Source organism: Microdochium trichocladiopsis (genome assembly GCF_020744255.1).
Source record: "Microdochium trichocladiopsis strain MPI-CAGE-CH-0230 chromosome Unknown B0I36scaffold_2, whole genome shotgun sequence".
In the NCBI taxonomy this organism is placed as follows: Eukaryota; Fungi; Ascomycota; class Sordariomycetes; order Xylariales; family Microdochiaceae; genus Microdochium; species Microdochium trichocladiopsis.
In genome coordinates, this window is record NW_025763545.1 from 2,684,508 (window position 1) to 2,708,868 (window position 24,361).

General features: G+C 56.0%; 6 protein-coding genes across 6 annotated transcripts; 4 read left to right on the forward strand and 2 right to left on the reverse strand.

Annotated features, from left to right (window-relative positions):
* Window positions 1-3,117: 3,117 nt before the first annotated feature.
* B0I36DRAFT_359529 (uncharacterized protein) lies at window positions 3,118-4,170 on the forward strand (the record flags this gene model as incomplete). The annotated part of the gene is made up of 2 exons (XM_046158144.1): window positions 3,118-3,919; window positions 3,974-4,170. The coding sequence occupies 2 exons, from the start codon at window positions 3,118-3,120 to the stop codon at window positions 4,168-4,170; spliced, it is 999 nt and encodes a 332-aa protein (XP_046017019.1).
* Window positions 4,171-9,364: 5,194 nt separating this feature from the next.
* Window positions 9,365-11,319, reverse strand: B0I36DRAFT_315033 (uncharacterized protein). The gene is made up of 3 exons (XM_046152837.1): window positions 11,086-11,319; window positions 9,981-11,012; window positions 9,365-9,916 (listed from the first exon to the last, which is right to left on the reverse strand). Exons 1-3 carry the CDS (start codon window positions 11,153-11,155, stop codon window positions 9,699-9,701), a joined length of 1,320 nt encoding a protein of 439 aa, XP_046017020.1. The 5' UTR covers window positions 11,156-11,319; the 3' UTR covers window positions 9,365-9,698.
* A 1,756-nt stretch (window positions 11,320-13,075) lies between these two features.
* B0I36DRAFT_359531 (uncharacterized protein) lies at window positions 13,076-14,770 on the forward strand (the record flags this gene model as incomplete). The annotated part of the gene is made up of 2 exons (XM_046158145.1): window positions 13,076-13,319; window positions 13,389-14,770. The coding sequence occupies 2 exons, from the start codon at window positions 13,076-13,078 to the stop codon at window positions 14,768-14,770; spliced, it is 1,626 nt and encodes a 541-aa protein (XP_046017021.1).
* Window positions 14,771-16,212: 1,442 nt separating this feature from the next.
* B0I36DRAFT_345953 (uncharacterized protein) lies at window positions 16,213-19,882 on the forward strand (the record flags this gene model as incomplete). The annotated part of the gene is made up of 2 exons (XM_046156409.1): window positions 16,213-19,148; window positions 19,558-19,882. The coding sequence occupies 2 exons, from the start codon at window positions 16,213-16,215 to the stop codon at window positions 19,880-19,882; spliced, it is 3,261 nt and encodes a 1,086-aa protein (XP_046017022.1).
* A 392-nt stretch (window positions 19,883-20,274) lies between these two features.
* Window positions 20,275-21,436, forward strand: B0I36DRAFT_345954 (uncharacterized protein; the record flags this gene model as incomplete). The annotated part of the gene is made up of 2 exons (XM_046156410.1): window positions 20,275-20,343; window positions 20,438-21,436. 2 exons carry the CDS (start codon window positions 20,275-20,277, stop codon window positions 21,434-21,436), a joined length of 1,068 nt encoding a protein of 355 aa, XP_046017023.1.
* Window positions 21,437-22,067: 631 nt separating this feature from the next.
* Window positions 22,068-23,978, reverse strand: B0I36DRAFT_372175 (uncharacterized protein; the record flags this gene model as incomplete). The annotated part of the gene is made up of 3 exons (XM_046160092.1): window positions 22,068-22,141; window positions 22,203-23,507; window positions 23,594-23,978. The coding sequence occupies 3 exons, from the start codon at window positions 23,976-23,978 to the stop codon at window positions 22,068-22,070; spliced, it is 1,764 nt and encodes a 587-aa protein (XP_046017024.1).
* Window positions 23,979-24,361: the final 383 nt, after the last annotated feature.

Genomic DNA, 24,361 nt, shown 5'->3' on the forward strand with positions numbered 1-24,361 from the left:
AGAGATGCTATATTCTCGAAAAACAAGACGCGGCTGGGCCGCTCCTGGACAGACCGGACGAATCCTTGCGTGTTGGCGTCGGCTGGCCCTGGTCAAGCGTCCCATGTGGCGTGATGAACCTCTGTTGGTGAAGAAGAGCGACGAGGGGCCCATGATCGAGCTGCTGACATCTGTGCAGGGGCTTCGCTGCAGCCTACGCAGACCTATCCCGTCAGGTGACCAGAGCAAAAGAATCGCAGCCGTTGCTGGCGGCATTGTGGCCGCTGTCAATTGCGATTCATGAGGTGCGGACGTTTGCAGCGTGCAATCACGCAGGAGTGGCCTGCCCGGGTCCTTCAATGTTTTGTGAGGACGAGCGAGGGCAGCCTGCGCCGTCTTCACGTCCGCGCCCCGTTTGCTGTGTATGGACATGTTGGTTGAGACCGCCGCCCAATAGGAAAACGCCATCGCCACGCTAGGGGCACCCGCGAGTAGTTGTGCAAGTTGTGCAAACATTGCCGTTTATTTGCCAAAAGCGTCGTCCTCGAAGCCTAGCCAGGTTCATGTTTTTCAGACCTCTGCCTGGCAAGCAAACAGCCCGCGACAACCTCGACCGCGCGCACTCGTTGCACAGCCAGCCGTGACCTTCGCCATAACACTGACGGGCCCAGCGTCCTCCTCGGGCTCGGGCCGAGTTTCGCACTCTGACGACCTTTCTCGTCGACTGCCCCCCCCCCCCCCCCCACGACAATCCACAGCCAGTCCAGCTAGCCACTCCGCATGGCCATGTAGATCGCCCTGGTCCCTGACTCGACCTGACTGGGTTCGTAGACGAGGGCTGTACCATCCGACTTTGCAAAGGCAAACAAGCCGAGACACAACCAATGATCCTCTCATCAAAAGAGTTCCAGACGAGGATCATCAACGGGGTCGGCACAGGTCAATGGACACCGATCCACGGCTCTCTGCAATGAAACCCTCCATGGCCTCCCACAATCCCAGCAGACCTCTGTCCTGTCTGGTCTCTGCAGCTCCCCTTGCTGCGCAGACACTGTCAGGCGCCTGGGGGTGGGAAATGGGGCGCGGGTCATGTAAGCATTGTACAATCCGGCCGCAGGCGGCTCAGCGGCTCAAAGGCCACATCGGCAGTCCTACACCTGGCCGCTTGCAAGCATGGTAGCTGCAGTTGGTGGCCATGGTAGGATCATGGCTGTGTCCATTTCTGCGTACACAACCAAAAGGACAAGCCGAGGGCAGGAACTGTCACCTGTCACGTTCGCTCCAAATCGAGCGGTTGCTCACGCATATGGTTAGGCGCCTACCCCTCTTTCGCTGGCCACTTCCCAGGGGGGCCGGCCCATCTTCTTGGATTCCCATTGGTCCCGACAGTCTGGTTCTGTATCGAATTCAGCAGCGGAGTGCCGTTATTGCGACTGTGTCGAGCCGACCGTCCCTCCACCCTCCCTGCCAATCTGCACGGACACACAGGTTGGCTGGCCCTCTCACGGGAGGGGAGCCTGGACAAAGGTTTGGAAAGTCGTGTTTCTTCACCTGCCCCCCAGCACTGGTGGCGGGCCGTGTGTCGGCTTATTGGCAACCAGCACCTTGATCCGATGTTGACATTGATTGGGAGACCACCATCACCTGCCAACGCCTTGCCACAGCCTTGGTGGACTAATAATCACTCGGGACCAACTCTCCAGCTCGAGTGGCTCATCAGTACCACACAGTCGCTTGTTCTGCATAACGCTCGTTGCGCTGTTTTTGAAACTCGGAGGGCTGGCAGTCTCCCGCACCGTGCCAAGCTCGGGAGGCTCACAATGACAGATGGCTCTGCTTCTGAGACAGCATGGCTAGATCGATGAGAGCTGGCCAGGTGGCAAGCCCGAGATCCAGATTGAGGCCCCGCGCGTCTAAGCCGACAGGCCCCCTTACGCCGTGATGTTCCTTGGTCACATCCGACGTACCTGGGGTAGCCCTCGCCAGTGCTCACCACGTACGATTGAGGATTGGCACTGTCAAGGGTACATCCCGGCCTTTGCAAGGATTCCACATAAGTCACAATTCGATCACTCACAAACGTTCAGGCGTCGCGTCCTGTAAAATTGACGTTGCTTCGCCAGCTGGAACCAGGTTGCTGAGAAAGCATTACTTCAGGGCTACGTGCCTGCGGCGCGGCCCATGCCGACTCGCCATGCACATGTGGTGCGTTTCCTAGCATGTCTCAATACCCACAGCTCCAGTATGCTTTTTTTTTCGTCATGTACGAGCCCGCAAACCAGCGGAAGCGCTTCCAGTGGAACAGCGTTGCAGTAGGGGTTCTTCCTTGCACCCCTCCCCCCCTGGAGCTCGAGATGCAGATGCAAGAACGATGTGCTACTTGGCCAAGCAAACACCCCCAGGGTGTAGGATGTGCTGTGGCAGTTGGTGCAAGGACTCTGGCTGATCCCCACAAGGCATATTGCTCGCAACCAAAAGCCAGCCTCTCAGCAGGAAGGTGTTCAGTCTTGTTGGCTCTCGCTCCAGTGCAGTTTGTTGGTCACCATTCCATGCCCCGGTCGGAACAATATTAGATAGACAGCTGCCACCCTTCCTCCTTGGTGCATTCCTGATAAATAATCATTCGTGCTGCCGTCGAACAGCTCTCTTGTACATGCTCTCGCATACAACCTCGTGTCCTAGGATCGGCACCCTTACCATTTATCACCAATCACCAACCACTCTGCCTGGGCTCTACAAGTGTCGCAGGTATTTCGAAACTCTGACAGACCACCCCAGCTCAACCCTGGTCCTTGGGGCGAGGGATCAAGCCCAAAGTTCTCGACGCGGCTGTTGCACGAACTGAAGATGACTGACTTCAGCCGTCACGATCCTCGGCAGACGAAGCCAGTTATGTGCATTCAGAGCGGTTGTCTGGCCGAAAGTTGCTGGGCTGGAACTTCTCTCCCACGGAGAGCGAGCGACACCGTCGTCGGCACTTCCTCTCCGATCACGACAGTTCCGGGGGCATCTTTTTCTTCAGATTCAGGCTCAGAATCTGGATATGTGTTGTCGCCGCACGCCTCCATGCCAACCTCACCACGCACCCCCACCCCATGGTTTGATGCTTCAGAAGGGTCCTGCGACTTTCAGTTGACCATGAGGAATGACGTGTCGAAAAGGAAGCACGACACTCTGGGTGACGAAGACCGTCCTGCCTGGACGTTGCCTGGGGTACTCAACATCCTCAGCGCAGTCACCTCTGACCACTGTACAAAAGATGTGATCACTGCCCGACCAAAGCGAAGGTTGATCACACCCCTTTCAAGCCCAGAACCAACACTCAGCGACATCAGCGGCCCAGAGGACCCCATCACGCGAAGCCTGAATCATGGCCGGCGACCAGAAAAAGGCCTCTTGTGCCGCCCTAGTGGTCTCGGTGATCCCGGGATGCGCTTCTCACTTCCATCTCGCCAGGCCACGACAGCCCCTGAATCCCAAGGCTCTTTTCGTTTTCCTCGTCAACAGCCATCGCCGCCAAGGGATGACCCGAGGAAAGGACGGGCAAAGCCCAAGGGAACCCATTGCAATGTCAAGTATCTTCCCGAGGAACAGGACTTTATTCGGTACCACAAGATTGACCTCAAAGAATCTTGGAACGAGGTTCTAGAGAGTTTCAAGCCCTTCCAGCAGAGGTTTCCCAAGGAAGAACTTGACCGCAGGGTACAGGGGCTTCAAGGTGTCCACTATCGCGAGAACTACGCCATCCCCAAGCCACGCCGTGAGACCAATGGCCGGAAAACATGCTTCCTCCCCAATGGCCACGTGCTTGCACATGCTTGCAAAGTGCGAGAGCAGAGCGAGTACAAGTATATGTACGGGCTCATCTACCTATTTCCCGAGAGGGCCAAGGACTACTCCTGGGTGCGCCCCGATCACCGTCGCTTCGCCGCTGAGCTGAGTATGTCTGCATTCTCCATATTTGCTAGCATTCATCTGCTGACCAAGGACATAGACATTGAGAGAATCCAGGACAGGGCACAAGCCAAGCGCGACGCCATGGAGCGCGGCACCTGGGTCGAGAAGGTGGAAGACAACAGCTGCATGTGTTGTGAGAGTGAGGACAGGGACATGCCAGCACAACCTCTGCGAGCTGGACAGATGTTTGATCACGACTATGCAGACGGCCCAGGATACGACTCGCGGCATTGATCCTCGAGCAGCATCGGCATACTTGTGAAACTCGGCGTCAAAATATGCGAGCAGCTGGTTCAGTCTGCTGGGGAGCCTGCGCCAACATCATCATCACAAGGCCTCGGCGTGGAAACAAGATGCACTCGTTACAACAACTATTCCTCGACTTCTAACATTTGCGCTTTAGCGACACTCCACGTGAAACACGACACACTATATCATGACATATACCCTGTTTTGGGACGGTTGCAGTTCTTCTTCATATAGCTTTTACAGTCTTCTCAGCTGAGCATGGGATAGATCTATTGTGTCATCTACTCGGTCTACAGACATTCTTCCTTTATTTTGTCAGCCACGCACACGCGCAAGGTTTTGACATGGTGGGCATATTTGAATCAAAATTCAACTCTATTGTACCAAGGTCTTCTTTTCAGCCTTCTCATAATCGTGCTATGACGTGCCATCGGTAGACTCGCTCAGTAGGCTGATCTCCAAGAGGCTGCTGCCAGGGTTGCATGCCAGTCAAGCAGGATAAGCCGCATGTCCCAAGCAGGAGGATAAGGACAAGCCGAGGACGCCAAAGCCTGCTGGCACAATGGTAGCAAACAACCTACCACCCGCGCGTCTACTAAATCGAGCAAATTGCTTACATGGGCCAGAAACTCTCACCTGGCCCCCAATTTACCAGTTTCCCGGAACCGCCAATGCGACGAGAAAGGACTTATACACACCTAACAGCTATCCCCTGCTCACAGTCTGCTCTGCCCCCCTTCCGGTGGCTGTCCCTCCACTCACCGCAGCATAGTCGTAGACAAAGGAACGCGGACAGGCGGGTTAGTGGCACGGGCCCGAATCACAGGTCGCGCCCGGCATACCACGGACCAACCTTTCCCTTATCCAAGGCCGGGTTGTGACTGGAAAGGCTGTTCTAGCCATGGCGTTTTCACTGGATTCCCGCGAAGTTTGCTATGCCATGTGTCTCTAGGACCTTGTTGCCGGTCACACGGGCCAGCCGTTGGAAAGACCACGCCCCTCCCTCTTTTCTCTTTGGATGGGGTGGGAGCAAATATCAGATATGAGCCCTTGTTTGCTCGTGTGCTGCTGCTGCTGCTCGTCCCCCTCGTCAGGTAGGTCTCTGGGGGACATGGACGACTCTGAGAGAAAGGGGGGAGGGTCATATCACAAAAGCAAACTCGCCGCCAGCAACAAATCAGGCGTCTGTGCGCGTGATATGGCGAGACTGGGAGCAATTAAAAGGGAGGCAAATAAATCCAGATTGAGTAATGTATTCGCTTCCCAAGGTCTGCGCCGAAGTCGTTTGCCGGTGACATGAATATTCTGCAAGTCTGTGAAAAGTAACATCCGGATGATGGACCATGCAGATGATGGGCCGACAGGCTATTTGCCTCTATGACACGCTTTTTAGCTGCCTTTACCCGTTGTGTCTTCCCACCCTAGTCCGGCCCCTTGGAAAGATTGTTGGTTCCCCCCCCCCCCCCCCCCCCCAAGCCAGCAGATCTACACAGCCGCCGTGCACAACGCGCCAAGGGAACTAACTGCCTGCGCCAGTATCTCTGGCACAAGACTACAAGGTCGTACCGGGCAGTGCTCTCTTGGAACAACGACCCGACGGTCTGGGTCGGGTTCGGGTGCGAGAAGAACCCTGACAAGGATGGGATCAGAGGTACAGAGAGGACAGAGAGGACAGAGAAGCAACAGCAGCAGGAACAGGCATCAGATGATTGTTGGCTCCGCGTGCTTACTCGGTGACAGGGCTGTCTGGGTCAGGCCAGGCCCGAATGTTGTTGGCGGTGGTTGTCCCGGGGTTTTGTCTGGGGCTCGGCGGGCGCCCCTTGGTTTTCCTCCTTTGCCACACTCTCCTCTCTGTATGCAAGAGCCCTTTTCCCTTCTCGTTATTTCAAGCTTCCACATTCCCAGATCCAGGCGGATGAGCAGCCAAGATGGAGGGTGACTGGAGAAGCGCATGTAGTGGGGTCTAACGATGTGATTGGCGTATACAGCGAAGACAAAGGAGGCGCGCATGCTGTGCGCGTATGTATGTATGTATGTATGTATGTATGTATGTATGCTTGTACATATGTCTGTCTCCTCAAGTCTGTTGGTGGCGTGCTGTCTTGTACAGTTTTGTACAGCTCGCGTGCGGAACGTACCAGGACCAGAGGTTGGTAGGCTGAATGGTGCTGGACCGCGGAGGCTGACCTCCTTTCTTTGTTCGCCGCTGAGAGTGGCGTTGTAGACGTACAGATTGACAGGGGACTTTTCATCAGCATGCAGTCTTGATGCCTGCCCGACCAGGACAATACTGTGTCAACACATGGTTTATGATGCTCGTCGACAGTATTGGTCTCGGAAAGCAGGTCTCGGCTTTGGATGCAGCCCTCGGCCGCCCTCAGGCCATTGACTTTGACATCTTGACATGCAGGGAACGAAGTTCAGCCAGAAGACTTTGACCATGGAACCTTTGAGATGTTGTGTATTCCACACATATCAATTGTCGCCATTTGGACCCCGAAGCCTGTCGTGCCAGGGCCTGGCTAGACGTAACCCTCTCGGCTGTGAGACCATATCTGAACCGCACGAGACATGGCTCTGTACTGATGGTTTGTATGGGTTGCTGCCCTGACACATGCCCAGTTGTTCTCAACAGGCTCTTTCGCCGTCTAATGCACGAACACGTGGAAAGCTCAGTCACTTGGCATCCAGACCGCGTACCGTGTGACTCGGCAGAGAGAGACGAGAATTTCTGTGTCCCAATAGTCAGTTAGCTACGCAACCAGCTGGAGGAGGTGTAGCTTGGCAAGATACTTGTGATCCCATTATCTCCTCTGGCCCACCAGACTTCGGTACGGAAATAGTGCAAAGAAAACCTGCGAACTAAGCTGACAGCATTGTTTAATGCGTAACAGCATAGCACTTCCCAGGTACTTGCGATTGTAGCAGTTACTTGCCACTTCAGCCGAAACAAGGATTGGTTAGGTACTCCGATGAGCCTCGCGTAGGGCATCTTTGTCTAGGAGCCTTGTGGGCTTAGTGAGGACAATTAAGGTGCAATAGTGTCTCCCCGGACCTTTATGCCAGATGAGAGGCAAGTCGGAAACTGGGTTGTATGTGAGACCTGGAGATCTGCTACAGGGGAATGATTGTGCCAGCCATTCTGGTTTATCCCTTCGCTTCCCAAGGGTCGCCTTGCCAGCCCCGAGAATCCACAGAGCACTCTTTCTGCTGATCAGAAAAACAAACCTGATGCCACGCTACATAACTGGACATGAATTACGAAAGCGAAATGCGTTGCGAAATACAAGGCAGGTGATATCTTGTCCAAGGCTTGAAATGATATTGTCCAGGGAGGACGCCGAAACTCCACGATATCGTCCGTCAACTTCACCAACGGGCCACGGCCATACTCCAGCGTTTCCCAAGGTGTCAATGTAACATATTCTGATCCTTGAGAAGACCCCCCCCCCCCATCCATGTTGATGTGGTAGGACTTGGCACCAATGACACTAGACACCATGCAAGAGCCGCCACAGCATAGGATCTCTGCGCGGAACTAGCCGAAGAGCACAGCTGCTTCAGATCGGGGTTTGCCCCCCGGTTCAATCTTTCCTTTCTCATGTCTACCACGCGCCGCCCGCTGGCCCGGCGAATGTATGCGGCAAGTTCCGGGTTTCAAATACCCTCGTGGCTGAGGACAATTTCAGCTGCAAGAACAGGGAGTCTCTCGGTGTCTTCCAGCCGAGCAGAGACATGGTCTCAGCCTCGTGTCGCAGATGTTGTTTGAGCACCGGGAATACGCCCGGAGATTTTAATGAAAGGAATAGGGGGGGGGGGGTTCAACCTCAAGATACGGTACATCAGAGGACGGGAAGATCAGGCTTAGCCCCGATCCAGCACGTACATTGTGCATGGACGGTGGTATCGTGGAGTCGTGGAGTGCTGAGACACGTTTTTCCCTCCGTGCGTAAGTCAGTGTGGTCCGGATAGTAAAGAGACAGCTGAACAAAGCCGTGTAATATCATGTTGACGGTGGTACTAAGTATGGCGGGCGAGAAGGCTACTGTTCAATATAATGCTTGTCCCTATCCCAGTGTTGAGAAGGGCGCGTTTCCTGCAGATTTGAGACGTCACAATAAGATGTTGCCTCTGACAAGTTTGACGCCAATTTTGTCCCTATCAAGCCTGCTGCAGACACCATCTGTCGCGGGCAAAGGACAACAAGCTGCCTGCGTGAGAAAAAAAACAAAAATACAAGGAAAAAAAGAAACCGCAGTCGGTGACGCGCGAACAGGATCGCCTCCCGCCTTCCCAGAGCTGAGACGCATGATGTCGATGGACGGTACGAATGCCAGGCAGGGATCTGAGGCCGAGGTACAGAAATGGACAAATGCAGAAGTGGGGAGAAAAAGCGAAAGAAACTGCATTCATATCACATGCTGTCTGCTGGGAGCTTTTATCTCACTTGCGTATAATGTCGTAGCTTGATCCGTCACTACTGTTATTCTTTTAATCATTACGTTTTCCGATATCTCTGATCATCTTCCCAGACCGTCCAGATCTCGAGTAGCTGGGCCGCTTTGTTCTCTCTGCTTCGGCGCCTGTCCGAATTCTTCATCGTCCTGGCCGTTGCATGTTGACTAGTCATAACTGCAACACCAGGATTGTGATTTGCTTTTTCTTCAGCGACGCGCAGCCCACGCCCCCTCCATCTTGATTAGCGGAGATCGCCAGGCGGCACAAAAGGTCTGCAAGACATCGTGCCCCGGAAGCTAAAGTCAGACAGCGTCCAGATCGTGGTGATCCTCCTGGGGTAGGCGGCTGGAAGATACGTGGCAGAACTTAGATCTGCACGGCGGAGCCGGGTACTAGATCCTCAAGCTCTCAACAGTTCCCCTGGCAATCACACTCATGCAACTCGCCTATTCTGGTCAACTGGTGAAGGGCGTGGCGAGATTGTCTCAAAGGCCGCCGTCTAAGACATACGTATGCAGAGGAGTCTCTCCGCACGCGATCACGCCCATGCACACGGCCAGCCGCAAGATTCTTGGCCCTGCCGGTGCTTGACAGATTTGTGGCGCGTCGCGCAATATAGGTCGTCCGGTAAGCAGCAACAGCAATCAGTCACAAACAGTCAAGCCATCGTGAATAGCCGCCATAGTATCGGGGCAGGAAACTCTCTCTGACCCTTGACCGAGTGACTTGTCATGGCCTGCTTATTGTTGTTGCATTGCATATGTAGCATAGGAAGACACTGCATAACGCTGGTGGTGGTGGGAACCTCTCGTTGTCCCAGTTCCAAAAGGAACGCCCATTTCTAGTGTGGTTGCCCGCTGAGATCTATCATTATGAAGGCTGCCCAGCTTGAGAGTTATGCTTTCAGCGAATGATGTACATCTGCAAAATATCAGACTCGATGAAGGACAACGGCTGTTTCTAAACGACTTGAAGTAAAATGGGTATCTGTATGGTTTCCCGCCGTTAATAAAACAGAGAGACGCGGCAATGCGGCCGCAACTTCAGGGGCACGATCAAAGCCCTTTCCTGGCCTCGTATTCGGCCTTGAACTTTGCAAATCTTCCTTCCTCGTTGTCCTCCCCTTCAGAACGATGGATGTCGTCGTCGGAGTTCGCATCATACTCCTCCAGATCTGACGCATTGCCAGTGCGATATGCGTAGGCATTGTATCCATATTCGTCGTCGGACGCTACTTCGTCATCGGGGTAGTCTGCTGTGTAATAATTCTCGGCTGATTATGTGTTGTCAGCATCGCAACGACGTGATGAGAGCGCCAGCAGTCCTGTGCAACTCACCGTTCTCATCCTCCTCATCCTCTGCCCATTCGTCCTCGCTGTCGCTACCATCGCCATAGAAATATTCAATATCCGGCTCCCCATCGAACACAAGGAGGCCCACGGTCTGCGGTGGCACATGCTCTCCGATACGACTTGCGGGGACGCGCACATATGTCTCGATGATATAGTCGTCATCATCGCTGCCATCACTCATGTTTTCGTCCAAGTCCGCCATTTCCCTATCCAGCTTTGCCTGGGTGGCCTCAGGATGGCGGTCCGCATATCGCTGAGGGGGTGCCTTGGGCTTATATCTCAACGGTGAGGTGGGTTGCTGCTTCTTGGCCGAGTTCCGCCTGCGCTGCTCCTCCTCATCCGCTTGCTTGATGTTCAAGCCTATCTGTTCCAGCGTATACGCGTTCATCTCCGCAGATAGTTGACCCAGGTCGACATTCCGCCAGCGGTCTGTGATCGTCGCTGGTGCCTCGGCCTTGGCTCCTCTAGGTTCTTTACTGTTGTTGACGAATTTGGCTACGCCGGGTTTCTTGTACTTTCTTGGCGGCGTCGTGTCCACGTCCATACCCTCCATGGTGGCATCTTCGCGCAGAGATTCGGCGGAGGTCGACCTTGTGACATCAGGGTGACTACGAAGTTTGTCCAACTTCTTGGCCGACACCTGTTTAATCTTTCGCTCGACGAACACGGTCGGAGCTTGACGTTTCTTGGACACTCCACCACGGGCTTTGCTTGTGGTTTGGGGACTCGCTCGCAGCATATCTTGTCGCGATATGTGGAACTGTCGTGGCTCAGGAGCCTTGCTGCTGATATTTGTCGTAGGCTCGCCATGCTGATCGCCGGCCCGTGGCCTCTCCGCCGGTGCGGCCACGGGACTGGCCTCCGTTGAAGTCTGAGAAGGTGTGGCATGTGTTCGGCGTGGAAATGTATGGATGACCGGTTTCTGTGGAGGTGCTGCGCGCTCTGCGAACTTTGCATCTACATCCTGCCGTTGATACACGAAATGGTCGCTACGGTGTCGCTTGCTTTCCTGCACGCCTGTCAAAGATTGCGAAAAGATAGGTCAGCTTTCCAATATGGGCAAGTCACACCCTTCAAGCTCGCCACATACGGAGGAATGACACGGGCGACTCATCAGCTGCCTTGCGCTTGATGCGAATCAGCTGTGGCGGCAGCGACATGTTCAGTATCTTCCTGACGGACGCCGGAATGGCACTTGACAAAATCCCAAAGTCGCCGAGCTGGTAATACGCTAGCGTCGGGCCCGTCGATCCGGTCGTTGAAGGCCTTCGCAAATGTCTCGCCCTGGTGCAGGTCTAGCTACGTTATAGAAAGCTCGGCAGACTGAAAACTGGCAATCTGAAGCTGTCCACATGCTGTCCAAGTGTAAATCGCACGTCGAGCATTGCTGACCGCTCGCGGCAGAATTGCGGGGCGAGGCCAGACCCGCACCTGCTGGTGGGGAAGCTACGACGCAGCGTGCCTTGAATTGCATCTTTGTCCCCAAATCGTGACGTGGAGAATGCCCAGCTTGCTGGCAGGCTCCTGTGAGCTCTGCACTATGGCAGCATGATCAAGCATTCCAAGACTGCGATTGGGCGAGGCCATTGAATCTCAATCTCAATCAACCGTATCGATTGTCAAGGCTGATGCGCCTTGAATATGTCCTCGAGTCCTCCGAGCAAGCAGGGAGTCCAGCGCTCGAAAGCTACCATGCAGGAAGCGGGTGATCGACGCATCGCGACAGACCCGTCTGCGGGGAACCTTGTCATTGTCCTGTCAACCTCGCCCGATAGAGGCACGACTGGCAGCACCTCTACTTTACCACACCAGATGCTTGGTCCTCAGGAGAGAAGATGAAGGCTGGCACAACGATCACAGCTGCAAAGCAGCTCGCCAAAAACAACCCCGCCTGCTATGCGTCGCGAGACGCGAACCCGGGAAGCTCCTTCACCAACGTCCCACCCACCCTAATGGGATTTAGCGCTTCCGGAAGACGAGTTGGATGACGACAGTCTGAACTAATCATGCGGGGAGCCGTCAACGTCTCTGGGGACCTGTGACAGGGCTGGCCATTCCAACACGCCGCACATTTGTTCTGCGCCTTCAGCTTTTGCTATTGCGGCCTAGAGCTAGAGAATTGGGCTTTGGTTCAGCACTATTACCCTGCGCAGCGGCCCCCGAGCTGCGGACCTGTGTCTACTTTAGGTACGTGCATGAGAAATTGTGCCCAGGCGCTTTCGACGACCTGCGCCGTAAACGAAGCCCAGCCATTGTCCTTGGCTGGGTCTTGTTCCCGTCATTTAGCCAAAGCCAATTCTCCCGGTCTCAGCCGCCCGGCCTGCCCATTGGCAAGCTGGTACGTGTGCTCCAAAGTTTAATGCCCTGACACAGGGCACCACCCGACAACTGCGACGCACACCAACTCGGTTGTGGCGAGTGCTGGCCCGCTGAAGGTCACGCCAGAGTAGGCAGCAGCTCATCCTCGACCTTGGAAGTATATGAGCAAGTTCTTACGCGAGAACCATTCGAAGTGGACCAAGTTCAATCATCGGACATGGCATGGTTGGCTAAGAATCGTACTGTGCGCTCCAGGAGTAGATTCTCCAAGCATCCCGCCGGAAGGATCAAGAGGCCGCCTGTTAATAGGTTAGCATAGCCCACAGCTGGAACTGCCCATCCTTTTCAATCTCAAGCATCCCATAAACTGGTACAGGGCCACTAGTCTTCGCGTTGGCCGCCTAAGCTTGCCTTAGGCATGGTGGTTGTGTCCCCAGCTTCCTGTCCAAGCTCTATCCCGTGCTTACCCTAGCGCTCCGACGGCGTAACGCATACCTTTTAATACACCAGGCCTGAGGCGTCACCCTTTCCTTGGGTTGTTCTTTGCATCATCTCCGCCAGCCACCGTACCTTCCGCTTACGCATCTGCTACATCAACCATGCTGGATGTCGTAGGGAACACTCCCGTCAATCTCAGCAAGCCTGGCTCTCCCGCGCCTCCATCTGAGCTACTGCCATCAACCCTACCCGTTCGTCCTCATCGACACGCTCCATGCCATGAGCTCGTAGTGCACTGCCAGACTCACGCTTCGGGTTCCACCATGTCTGCCTCCCAGGTCACTGCCGAATTCGCATTCCACAAACCGGGCACGCAGCCGCCCGTCTACATCGCCGGCAGCTTCACTGATCCACCATGGCAGCCACATGAGATGGAAGCCGCCAAACGGGATGACGGCGAGTACATCTTCAAACGGAGTTGGCCTGTGAAAGGAGGGATCGATATCCAGTACAAATACCGCATCGGAAATGGGGATTGCTGGGTACTTGATGAAGGCGAGCAAGTCGGTGCGTTTCCCTTACCCATACCGCGTCCCGAATGTTTTACTACAATCTAACCAAGCGTTTTCCCGAAAGTCGACGATGGCCACGGCAACCTCAACAATACGCTCAGCACCAGTCGATTCACCAGCGAATACAAGGAAGGCGACACGGGCAAATTGCTTCTACCACGCGTCGGCGCGCTTCGTGACTCAGAACGCCCCAGCCGTACAGTCACTCCCGACTTTGTCAGGACCACAATCGAGGTATCGGACTCGGCCGCCCTTTTACATGACGAAGTGCCAAGTCGCGAGGTGCCTCGCCATCTTGCTTCGACCGCAGCAGATTCGCCTCAGGAGATCCATACACCCATAGAGGAGGTTGCAAGAACAGCGGCGGAAGTAGCCAACACCGCGGCAAAACTCGACGATGAAGATCTATCTGGCGAGGACGATAATGATGAAGCTCACCCCGATGACCCGCCTATGCTTGCACATGAGTGCATGTTTGGTGAAGACAGCAATCGGGAATACACCAGCCGTCCACCCGAAAACCTTTCGCCATCTCCGAAGCGCAATTTGGACCGATGGGAAAAGGACGAGACAGTGCAGCCCGACATTGACCTTGACGATCCTCGCCTGGAGCGGTTCCCGTCCGAGCGCTCCGCTATTTACGCAACAGTTCGGCGCCTTTCGACCAGTGTAGACCATGACGATGTTGGTACCACGCTGGCCGTCCCACGATCTCCAGGCGCTTATCCAGACGACAGGATGTTGGGGGAAGGATACGCAGCGTCCCCCATTGACATAGACTCACCAGCGGACGGCAGTCGATGGCTGAGGACCTCTGATGCCAGCCACAGCCCTGACAAGGACGTGGGGCTGAAGTCGGTCTCCTCCCTACAATCCATCCCAGAGGGTGACGATGACGAGGCACCGAGGAAGACTAGTCGGACAAGCCGGCCCAGCAGACCAGCAGAGCCGAAATCATACAACAAGTCAAACGAAGGAGGCGGTCATGTCGACGATGAAGGAATATCCATGAACGTCCCTGTACGGGAGAGAACACCGAAATATACTTGGGAGAAGAAGCCCCGGGGTAGGTCTGGTTCACTTACAGATCACGATGCCATGACTGGAGCCGACGATGCCGGACCATCCATGGTGGCCATCAACCATACACAGATTGACACCCCTGACGTCTTGGTCCACGGCCCAGAATTGGTTGATGACGGAGGTGATTGCACAACCAGCAGCGGATATGATACGGTGCCCAATATGAAGGAAGGCTCCAAGGCTGGGGCGGCCAAAGCGCAGATTCCTGCCCAGCGACCTGGTACGCGCTCCACTGTTCACTCGGTACAGACCGTAGCCTCTTTGCAAAGCCCCAAGTCCAGCTCAACGTGGCTCAAGTCCTGGTTCCGTGTGGTGTTCATAGACTTCTTTGGGGGGATCTTCAAGAGACTGTTCAGACGCTAACCATGACAACAAAGTCGGCACTCACCTAGGTCGAAGCTAGAGGGTGTCCCTACGACAAATCATCGGTATGGGCAGCGCAAACCTAGTCATTGCGACGCATCTCGGCCGGATTCAGCTGCTGGCCGCAATGAACCCTGATCGGGGGTGCGCAGCCCGTACCAGGCGCACGAAAACAAGTGTACGATGACTTGTCGGAAGGAACTAGCCATGGTCGGCAAATACACGTAGGGTGTTTGTAAGTGTACGCATTAGTTCGCGCTTCTTGAGCGCATAGTTGCATGGGGTATCTTCAAATCAATATACCTACTTGAGCTGCACAAGCAGTCGAGGCTGCAGAATGGCCGGTTAGGTTCCGTTGCAGTGACAGAGGTGCTGGAGGTTGCGCTTGACGTGGCAGCCCAACGTCGAAGGGGTAAGCTACGTGCACCTAAGCTTACTTTGGGTAGAGTTGGGATAAGTCAACGAATGGACAAGTCCATGGGGAGCGCTTCGCCTTGAGCAAGCCAAGCATGTTGGCAGGACAATACGCCCTCCCTGTTATTGTGCAATGTGCTTGAGATGTGGAATTTTCTGAGGCGCCTCGAGATACGAACTGACGGTAATGTGTGCACGAGGTGACGCCTGGTAGTCGTAGGAGGCAAGGATGCGAGTTTGTGCAGTCCACTGGAACCTGGGTTTGGGCGGACTGACGATGCTGCCCCACTTGCGTCTACGTTTGCGCTTCCCACTTGCAGCTGCAGGTGGATCAAATGGCACTTTGACTTGCTGGTGCTATCGATGCCATTGTTTTGGCAATCTGTTGACGCCCGATCTGCTCGTCGCTTGTCGTCAGGCCAGCCCGCCCTCTCTGAACTCACCTTCACCTCCGTATCAGCATCACTGTATCCAACAGCGCCTACGCTCTCCGTCATCTGACTCTCTCTACAGTTGCCACCTCTCGCGCGGGGCACGGTGCCGTTGCGTCCAGGTCGCTCGATTCCACGGCCGGCTCGGCTCTACACGCGTCCACAACCGCTGCACGTGTCTGTTTGGTGCCAAAGCAGCCACTGTGAGACACGCAGACTCTCCAGCAGAACTATTTTCTCGCCTGCTCGTTTCATCGCTTTGCCGCCGACTGCGTGTGCTCGCCTTCGGCCAACCTGCCCCGACGTTCGAAGCTGATTGTTTTCTCTTGCTTGGAGCTCCACGAGCCAGTCGAACCCCAACAAGAGCTGCTGTTGCGCCAGGCAAGCCCCGCCTAAGACCTCGCAAGCTCCAGTACCACGTCGAGCTGTCTGCGCCGAAGCTCCCAACACGAAGCGCTTGCGTGCGCCGCCTATTCGCCCAACACTACGACATACAATCGATCGTTGCTGGCGACGGAAGATTCTGTCTCCATCGCATCTCCAGCCAGCTTGCCTTTGCTCAGTCCGCGGTGGTCATGCGAATGGCCCTTAGTCACAATGGCGGAAGAAAAGATGACACTAGAAGATTGGCTGGACGACTTGTGCGTCCGGTTCATCGTCAACCTCGGCCAGGCCGACCTGTCTGATACTGCTCGCATCTGCTTTCAAATCGAGGAGGCGCAATGGTTCTACGAAGATTTCATCCGACCGCTCGACCCTCAACTACCCTCGATGACGTTAAAGCAGTTCAGTCTCAAAATGTTCCAGCACTGCCCTCTCTTCGCCGGCTTCACGGCCCAGGAGCACCAGATGGCCTTTGAGAGATTCCTACAATACAAAACTCGTGTCCCCGTGCGCGGCGCCATCATGCTCAATGCTGCCATGGACTCTGCCGTGCTCGTCAGGGGCTACAAGAAGGGCGCGAGCTGGAGTTTCCCACGCGGAAAGATCAACAAGGATGAAGATGATCTTGACTGTGCCGTGCGCGAGGTTATTGAGGAGACAGGATTCGATCTGCGACTTGCTGGTCTCGTAGACCGCAACGCCCCAGTCACTCCCGTCGAAGTCACCATGAAGGATCAGCAGGTTCGGCTTTATGTGTTCCGGGATGTCCCCGAGGACACGGCTTTCGCGCCGAAGACTCGCAAAGAGATTGGAGCCATTCAATGGTATAAGCTCAACGACCTTCCGGCTTTCAGGAAGAAAAAGGGCAAGAGTGCCGACGCCACGAGTGGGGACCGCTTCTACATGGTTGCGCCTTTCATGGTGCAGCTCAGGAATTGGATCAGACAGCAGAAGAAGGACCGACCTTCACAAGTGCCAGCAGACGAGGGCCTCACAGACGACAACGTTTTCTATCCGCAAGCACCCACCCAGAACGTGGACGTGGACTATGCCACCAAAGAGCTGCAAGATCTCCTGCATATCACACCGCAAGCACCTGTTCAGTCTGGTCATCAGACGGCAGCCAACCAGGACGCTGCTGCGGCACATCTGATGGCTTTACTCCAGCCAGGTCTAGCTGCCGGTTTTGGTGGGCAGCAGTCACAGCCGCAAATGCAAGAGCAAGCGCAGCAGCGGCAACAGCTGCAGTACGAGATACAGCAACAGGAGCTTCAGGTGCAGCAGCTCCACAATCAGCACATGCAACAACTCCAGCTTCAGCAGCATCACCTGCAGCAGCAGATCCACCAACGCGAACAGCAACAGATCCACCAACGCGAGCAGCAGCAATACCAGCAGCAGTATCAGCAGTATTTTAAGCTAGAACAAGAGAAGCAGCATTTTGCCAAGCAGCAGTATGCGCAGCAGCAATATCCAAACGCCCATCGCGATCGTGTAACGGCTGAAGTACCGCAGCCTCAATCACCGCACTATCAGCACCAAACACAGCGTATGTATACGCAAGAATATGGGCAACCACCACCGGCAAGCAATTTCTCGGCGCCTGCTGGAGGCTATGGCCAGTTTCAACACCAAAGACCTCAAGTGCAGGTCCCGGTCCCCGATCACAGACAGATGGCGCCTCCCCAGCTCCTTCAACGTGAGCCTGTACAGCTTGTCCACCCTCAGCCGATGCCAGCGCCGCAAGTCGTTTCGGCAATGGTGAACAACTACGGCAATGATTATAACCAGGCAGCAAGCAAAGGTCCTACGAATCAAAACCAGCAGCCCCTGGCAGGCATGGCGTCCCAAACTCTCCCAGGTGGTCTTCAGCAACAAGCCCGTGGCCCAGCGCTCCCCACTCAGATGCCTGCCCACTCCATGAACCTGCTAAATACCTTGATGGGCGGTGGCAGTTCAGGCAAGCCACAAGCCCAGCTGCAGGTGTCCCAAACACACGCCACACTAGCAGGAGCACCTCAACCTCCTGCGCATACGCGGCCACAAGCGACGTCGGACTTTGCGCCGCAAGTGATCGACGGCGTAGAATCGAATTACCACAACCTGGCTCAGAGCTCGCCGTCGACGAGAACTCAGGCAATGGATAAGCATCACAGTAATCTCCTCGACATGTTCAAGATTGGGGGGCAAAGTGCGCCACCTGCACAACAACAGGACAAGAAGACGTTCCATTCAAACCCAGTCAGCCCGGAGGACAAGCACCGGCAGCCACGGCAGCCTATTCAGGAGCTACCCACCATGGCAGATGTGATGAAGACGGCCGCGAAACAGAACGGCCAGCCGATTCAGATGAGCGCGGAGACCAATCTGCCTTATGGGGCGGTTGCCATATTAGCACGTCCTCAATCGAATCGCCAAGCTGTGAAAGAGATGCCAGCTCCCGCACCCGCTCCCGCACCTGCACCTGCACCTGCACCTGCACCTGCACCTGTACCTGCACCAGCAACATCGCAACCCCAAAGCCCGCTTCGCCCTATTCGAGAACCGCGTATCGGATCACGGGACAACTCCGGCTTCCCCTCGGCCAGATCCTCGCCCCGACAGATCCAAACGCAATCGCAACGAAGCGTGCCGCCGTCTCAACTCAGCCCCCAGTCTCAAGGACCCTTTAGCAAGCTGCAGCATGGACACACTCAATCCCCGTTGGCTCGGATGCAGAACCAGGCATCCGACATAACAAGGTCGAAGTCGCCTCTCTCGCAGGTGTACTCGCCAGGCTTGCCATACGATGGCCCTGCCGGTTCTTCGATGATGGTGTCGACGCCACCGTCAACAACGCAGCTTGCAGTGCCTGGTGTCGGCAAGACCAGGCGAGAGTCGACTGCGGAGCACAAGCAGTCTCTTCTGTCTCTTTTCGGCCAACCGAAGGCGGGCAACGACGGTTCTTTTGGGAAGGGCAAGGACGCCATTTCACCAGAGGCGTACGGTGGGGGCAGTGCAGCCCGCTCCCGCGTCGCTTCTGTGGCTTCGAGCTCGGGTGCTGGGCTACCAGGCGCGAACGGATCAAGGCGTGGTAGCCAGTCGCCCATGTCGTCGTCGGACCGGAACTTTCTGCTTGGGTTCCTGCAGACGGCCTCGAACAAGGCTGCGTAAGGTGCACATTTGGCATTTCTTTCTCTTATTTTTTGTACCTAGTAGTTGGCTTGGTTGCGAGGTGCTTCGCGGTTGAAGGAGGCATATTCTTGTTATTCTTGCAGCATAGTGGGCCATCCAGCGATATCCTGTTTTCCGTTTTGAAATATCATCATCATTAGTATTGCGCGGAGCACAGCTCTCGTCTATACAACTAGGACTGAAGTGGTGCTCGTAGCTTGTGCAGTCGTGTGTCCCACTTTAAATTGAAGCAGCGCGTGGCAGCTACGCTACCTAAGGTAGTTCTGACGTACTTAGCACGGAAGCTCCCCCCGGAGGGCCCAGGCTGGGGAGCTCGAGTCGATCTGGTTCGAGCGTGGGGCACTACTCACCTAGTGACTGCCAGCAACGACACCTTGCCTGTAGATTCCCATGCGATCCATCAACCTCCCTCCACCTGCTGCTCAACGACGACAACGACGAAAACGACGACAACTGCAACTACAATATCGCAACGACGGCTACCCTGTCATTCCTCGACCGCCCAACGCTTGAGGATCAGTCTCTGGTTGTGAGCTTGGCATACTGCTCCAGCGACACCAAGGACCACTGTCGTCAACCACAGCCCACATCGACTGCCCTTGACGCAAGCCCTCGCACTTCAGAGGCGGTGATTGAAAGGCCTGCTCATCGCGATCTCCCAAGAGGCATTTACACAACTGACTTCTTGGGTGAGGCACCCGCCTCTTGAACAATCCGGCTTGTCTCGACTCTGCGCCACGCACGCCCCGCACCGAATACACAGCATCACCGTCACCATCACCGTCACCACCACCACACGAACGCACGAGCACAAAAGTTCGGTGCAAACCAGCCAGGTCGGCACCACGCAGCTCACCACCCATCCCCTCTCGCGGCGACATACACACACACACACATACATCTACGCATAAGCAGAACGACGAAGCCAGACTAGATCCCAGAAGGGTCTAAAGCAGCATCATGGCGCGGTTGACGCAGGCTCCGCGGCCGCGCAGCGTCAGCGGCAGCAATCAGAACCATGGAGCGGCAGCCGTAGCAGCGAGTACCGAGTCGCTGCTGGCAGACCTGACACGCCTGCTCGCACGCTTGCAGCAGAGCATAATGTACCCAGATGCCGAGCGGGAGCGGAGGCTCCGGACGAGCGAGTACGAGCGGGAGAAGGCTGGAACGGTATGTTTTTTTTGAGTCTAGTCTTGCTCCTTCTCTTTTCCTGGTGGTGGCTGCGATGGCCATGCCCAAACTGACCGAATCCTCTTTTTTGTAGAACCTGGAATACGCCCGCACACTGCTCACCAGACTTGAGCAGGACGCGCTGCACATCAAGATCCACAGCCGCAGGCAGGAGCTGCAGGCCGACCTGAACCGCAAGCGCGAGGTGTTTGAAGCCCTGACCGAGCGGCTGCGGGAGCTTGAAGACCTGAGCATCGACTCGGACGCCGAGGACGACGATGACACGGATGACACCACCGAGGATCTACTGAGCAGTATCGTCATGACGCCGAGCGAGAGCACGAACTCGAGGGATGAGAGCGGCGGCAGCGGTGGCAGGAATGACGAGGATGAGGATGATGATCATGACCAACATGGTTGGGGCGATGTAGGTGGCTACGACGACGAGGCTGGTGATGAGAATGGAGACCGCGACAGCAGGCCGGCGAGCCACGGCCAGTCAATACCAGACACAAGCCCAGACTTGCCAGGCGGGAGCACCAAGGTGTCACAGTCTGTCCAGGCCCCAACGCCGTCTCGTCCAGATGATGACAACCCTTCCACGTCGGAGACAACCACCACGACGACATCGCAGCAGGTCCGCTCACGCCAGCCAGCAGGAGAAGGCTCCAAAGACACGGCGCACACCACACAATCCAGCACCCGGGCGCAGCTCTTTGGCAGCCGCACAGGCAAGTCCGCTGCGACAACGGATCTTTCCACGACAGCCACGACGGAGGCCATCCTGGACCACCAGCGCGCCGAACAGGACGCGCTGACCGAGGACCTCGTGCGCATGGCCGCGTCCCTGAAGAAGTCGTCGCAGGCATTCTCGACGAGCCTCGAGCAGGAGAGGGACGTCCTCGACGCGACGGGCCGCAGCCTCGAGCGCAACGAGCTCGGCCTCGAAGGCGCGAGCAGGAGGATGGGCGCGATCCGCAAGATGAGCGAGGGCCAGGGGTGGCTGGGCCGCATGAAGCTGTACGCCATGATCTTTGGCATGGCGGTGGCGGCAATCCTGCTCGTGTTTGTCATGCCGAAGCTGCGCTTCTGAGGAACCGGGGAGCCAAACGCAGCTAGTCAGTCCTCCTCTGCTCTCAATCAGGCACAGAGGCGATTGCACGCAGGGACAAAGCTGTCCAACCAAGGCTGGGAAGAGGCATGTGCTGCTGTCGTTCCACAATAGTTCCCGTTGCCACAAGTGCGTCAAACTAAAATTCAGTTGCATGGGCTTGTGCTGTGCGGATTTACTCGTGTGACGCCGCTGCCCGCGAGTTGAGAGACGTTTTTGTTCATAACCGTGTTTCTTGTGTTTCGCTATAAAGATTACAACGCGCCAACTTCAACCACAGCAGCGCCGCCCCCCGCGGCTTCGCGCAACATCATAAGACCGCCTCACCCCGCCGAAAGCCTTGCAATACTATCTATCCATATTTTACGTACGCGCGTGATTGCGCTTCCAAAGGACGCGCACAGTACAGTACGCACATTCCTTGGGATCCAAAATCTATCATGTACCCAAACTCCACAAAAAAGCACCCATCAATGCTCGGATGCCGAATGACATCCGCTGCGTGACAGGAGCTAGAACCAAAGAATACAATGCCGAGCTAGTGATACAGCAATAAGAGAACTCCGCTGATCCCCCAAAGAACTTGGGAGAACCGAGACCTAGAGCGACATGTTTACAGACGTGAGACATCACGTCCATAGACCTTGCCCTTGACCCAGTCGAGGGCAACGAGGACACGGTTGCGTGCTGTGATATTTGGTTAGTTCATGTTTCTTGGGACGAATGTGAGATGCCGACCAAAACTTACTGCTGAAGCACATGCTCAAGTAGGCACTGCGCCAGAATAGGTAGGTGAGCTTGCCACCGGAGGCAACATTGCCGTTGAACCAGGAAACATCGGCGACGGCTCTCTCCGAACCAATGTAGGCCAAGCTGCCCTGGTGGGAGTAGTGGAAAGGCTTGACGTCCTTGATGCGGCGGAGCTGGCGCTCGGCGGATTCGATCTGGGTGGCGACCTCGGCAGCGTTACCTGGCTTGAGGTTGAGACCGGTGCTGAGCTCCCGAATCTGTGTCTCAAGCTCCTCCGTCTTGGCCATGTTGTTGAACAGTCTAGCGAGGAAACCACCCTCCTGCGAGGCGACCTGGGCGGTAGGAGCATAGCCAGCAACGGCGCAGTCACCAACAGCCCAGATGTCACGGGTACCCTGGACGACCAGATACTCGTTGACAGCCAGGCCGCGTCTCGAGTCCTTCTGGGCGGGAATCTGCGACAGGAGGTCTTTGATGACAGGGCGGACAGCGTTGCCAGTAGCCCAAACCAGGAGACCATAGGGGATCGTGATGATTTCCTTCTTACCATCGGGGCCAGTAACCTCGGCCTCGACAGTCTTATCGGTGACCTTCTTGACCATGGCCTTGGTCTTGATCTCAATCTGCTCCTCCTTGAACGTCTTCTCGGTGTAGTCGATGAGCTGCTTGCTGAACATGGGCAGAACATTGGGCAGAGCCTCGATCAGAGTAACCTTGAATTTGGGGGCGATCTCGGGAATGAGCTTGCTAATATCCTCGTCGAAGAAGTCGCGAAGCTCTCCGGCGAACTCTACACCGGTGGGTCCACCGCCAACAACAACCATGTGAAGGAGCCGAGAGACCTCGTCCTCAGGCTGGTCCTTGAACGCCGCACTCTCGACACAATCCATGATCTTGGTACGGATAGCCTGGGCATCGGGAATCTCCTTGAGGAAGCAGCTGTGCTCGCGGACACCGGGAATACCAAAGGTGGCGTTCTCGGCGCCAACGCCAATCACGAGCATGTCGTAGGGAACCTGAGTGGTGGCAGTAGCACCCTGGACCTCACTGTTGTCGGTGATGGTGATGACCTTGTTCTCGGCGTCGATCTTGGTAGCTTCAGCCTCGTAAAACTTGACCGAGGCCTTCTTGTGGCGGAGGATCTGGCGGACGGGCTCCATGATGGAACGGTGCTCAATGTTGCCAGTGGTGCACGAGGGGAGCAGAGGAGTGAAGAGGAAGTAGTTGCGAGGCGAGATGACGATGACATTGTAGTTGCTGGTGTCGAGCTTCTTGAGCAGCGCAACGGAGCCCCATCCGGTGCCTTTGTCCAGGAACAGAGCAGTTAGTCATCCATTGAATTGAGGGCACGCGATGCGACCACAGCGGGCGCAAACGGTCCGTACTCACCGAGCACAACCAAGGTCTTCTTCTTGGGGTCCGGCTCGAACTGCTCGTCGGGGTGCCTGTCAATGTAGCCGTCGTAGACGATGCCACCAATGACGACGAGGACAGAGAGATAGGTAAGGCGACGCAGCCACTTGAAGGTTGTCCGGATCTTGCCGGGCTTCTTCTTGGGCTTGGGCGCGAGAGTGGCAGAAGGACCCTCGGTGGCGTACGACCTGGCAAGCTGGTGCGAGATCTGGCGAGAGGTTCTCAGGGCAGGCTGGCGAGGCGAGAGCCTTGTCGAGGTCGCGAAGGCGGCACGAGCGGTGGGCATGGCCGAGGTCCGCATAGCTGGGATCTGGCGCGCAGAGGCGCCGGCGAGCCGGGCGACAGCTCTCGAGGAAGCCATTGCGCACGATGGGAGTGCTAGGCTATGGTTTGGAGACACCAGGGATGAGGGATGCCGGCAAGATGATGCTGAGCAGCGGGCAAAGACGGCAGCAGAGGAGGGCAGGAGGGAGCGGGAATAAAAAGGCGCCAGCACTCGAGCTCGGCGAGGTGGTGGTGGTGGTGGCAGCAGGGCAGGGATGCTCGCACGCACACAGTCATAGTTACACGCTGCTGGTGCGTCAGTGGAAATTTTTGGTGGCGGCAGGAACAGCAGCAGCGACCCAAAGAGTGACGACCCTGGGCGTGCAGGAGCGACGAGGCCCACTGCTGCCCGCACCTGCAGGTTTTTGGGAGCTCCAGAGATAAGCCCGCCAGGGCGCATCCAGCTGGCTGGCTGCCTGT

What these genes read in the sequence shown, in the direction of transcription:
- B0I36DRAFT_315033 (XM_046152837.1), bottom strand. Translation starts at nt 11,155, where the DNA reads ATGTCGCTGCCGCCACAGCTGATTCGCATCAAGCGCAAGGCAGCTGAT. An exon ending in GTCGCCCGTGTCATTCCTCC is followed by an intron (nt 11,013 to 11,085) that starts GTATGTGGCGAG and finishes AATCTTTGACAG; the next exon opens with GCGTGCAGGAAAGCAAGCGA. An exon ending in GGATGAGGAGGATGAGAACG is followed by an intron (nt 9,917 to 9,980) that starts GTGAGTTGCACA and finishes ACACATAATCAG; the next exon opens with CCGAGAATTATTACACAGCA.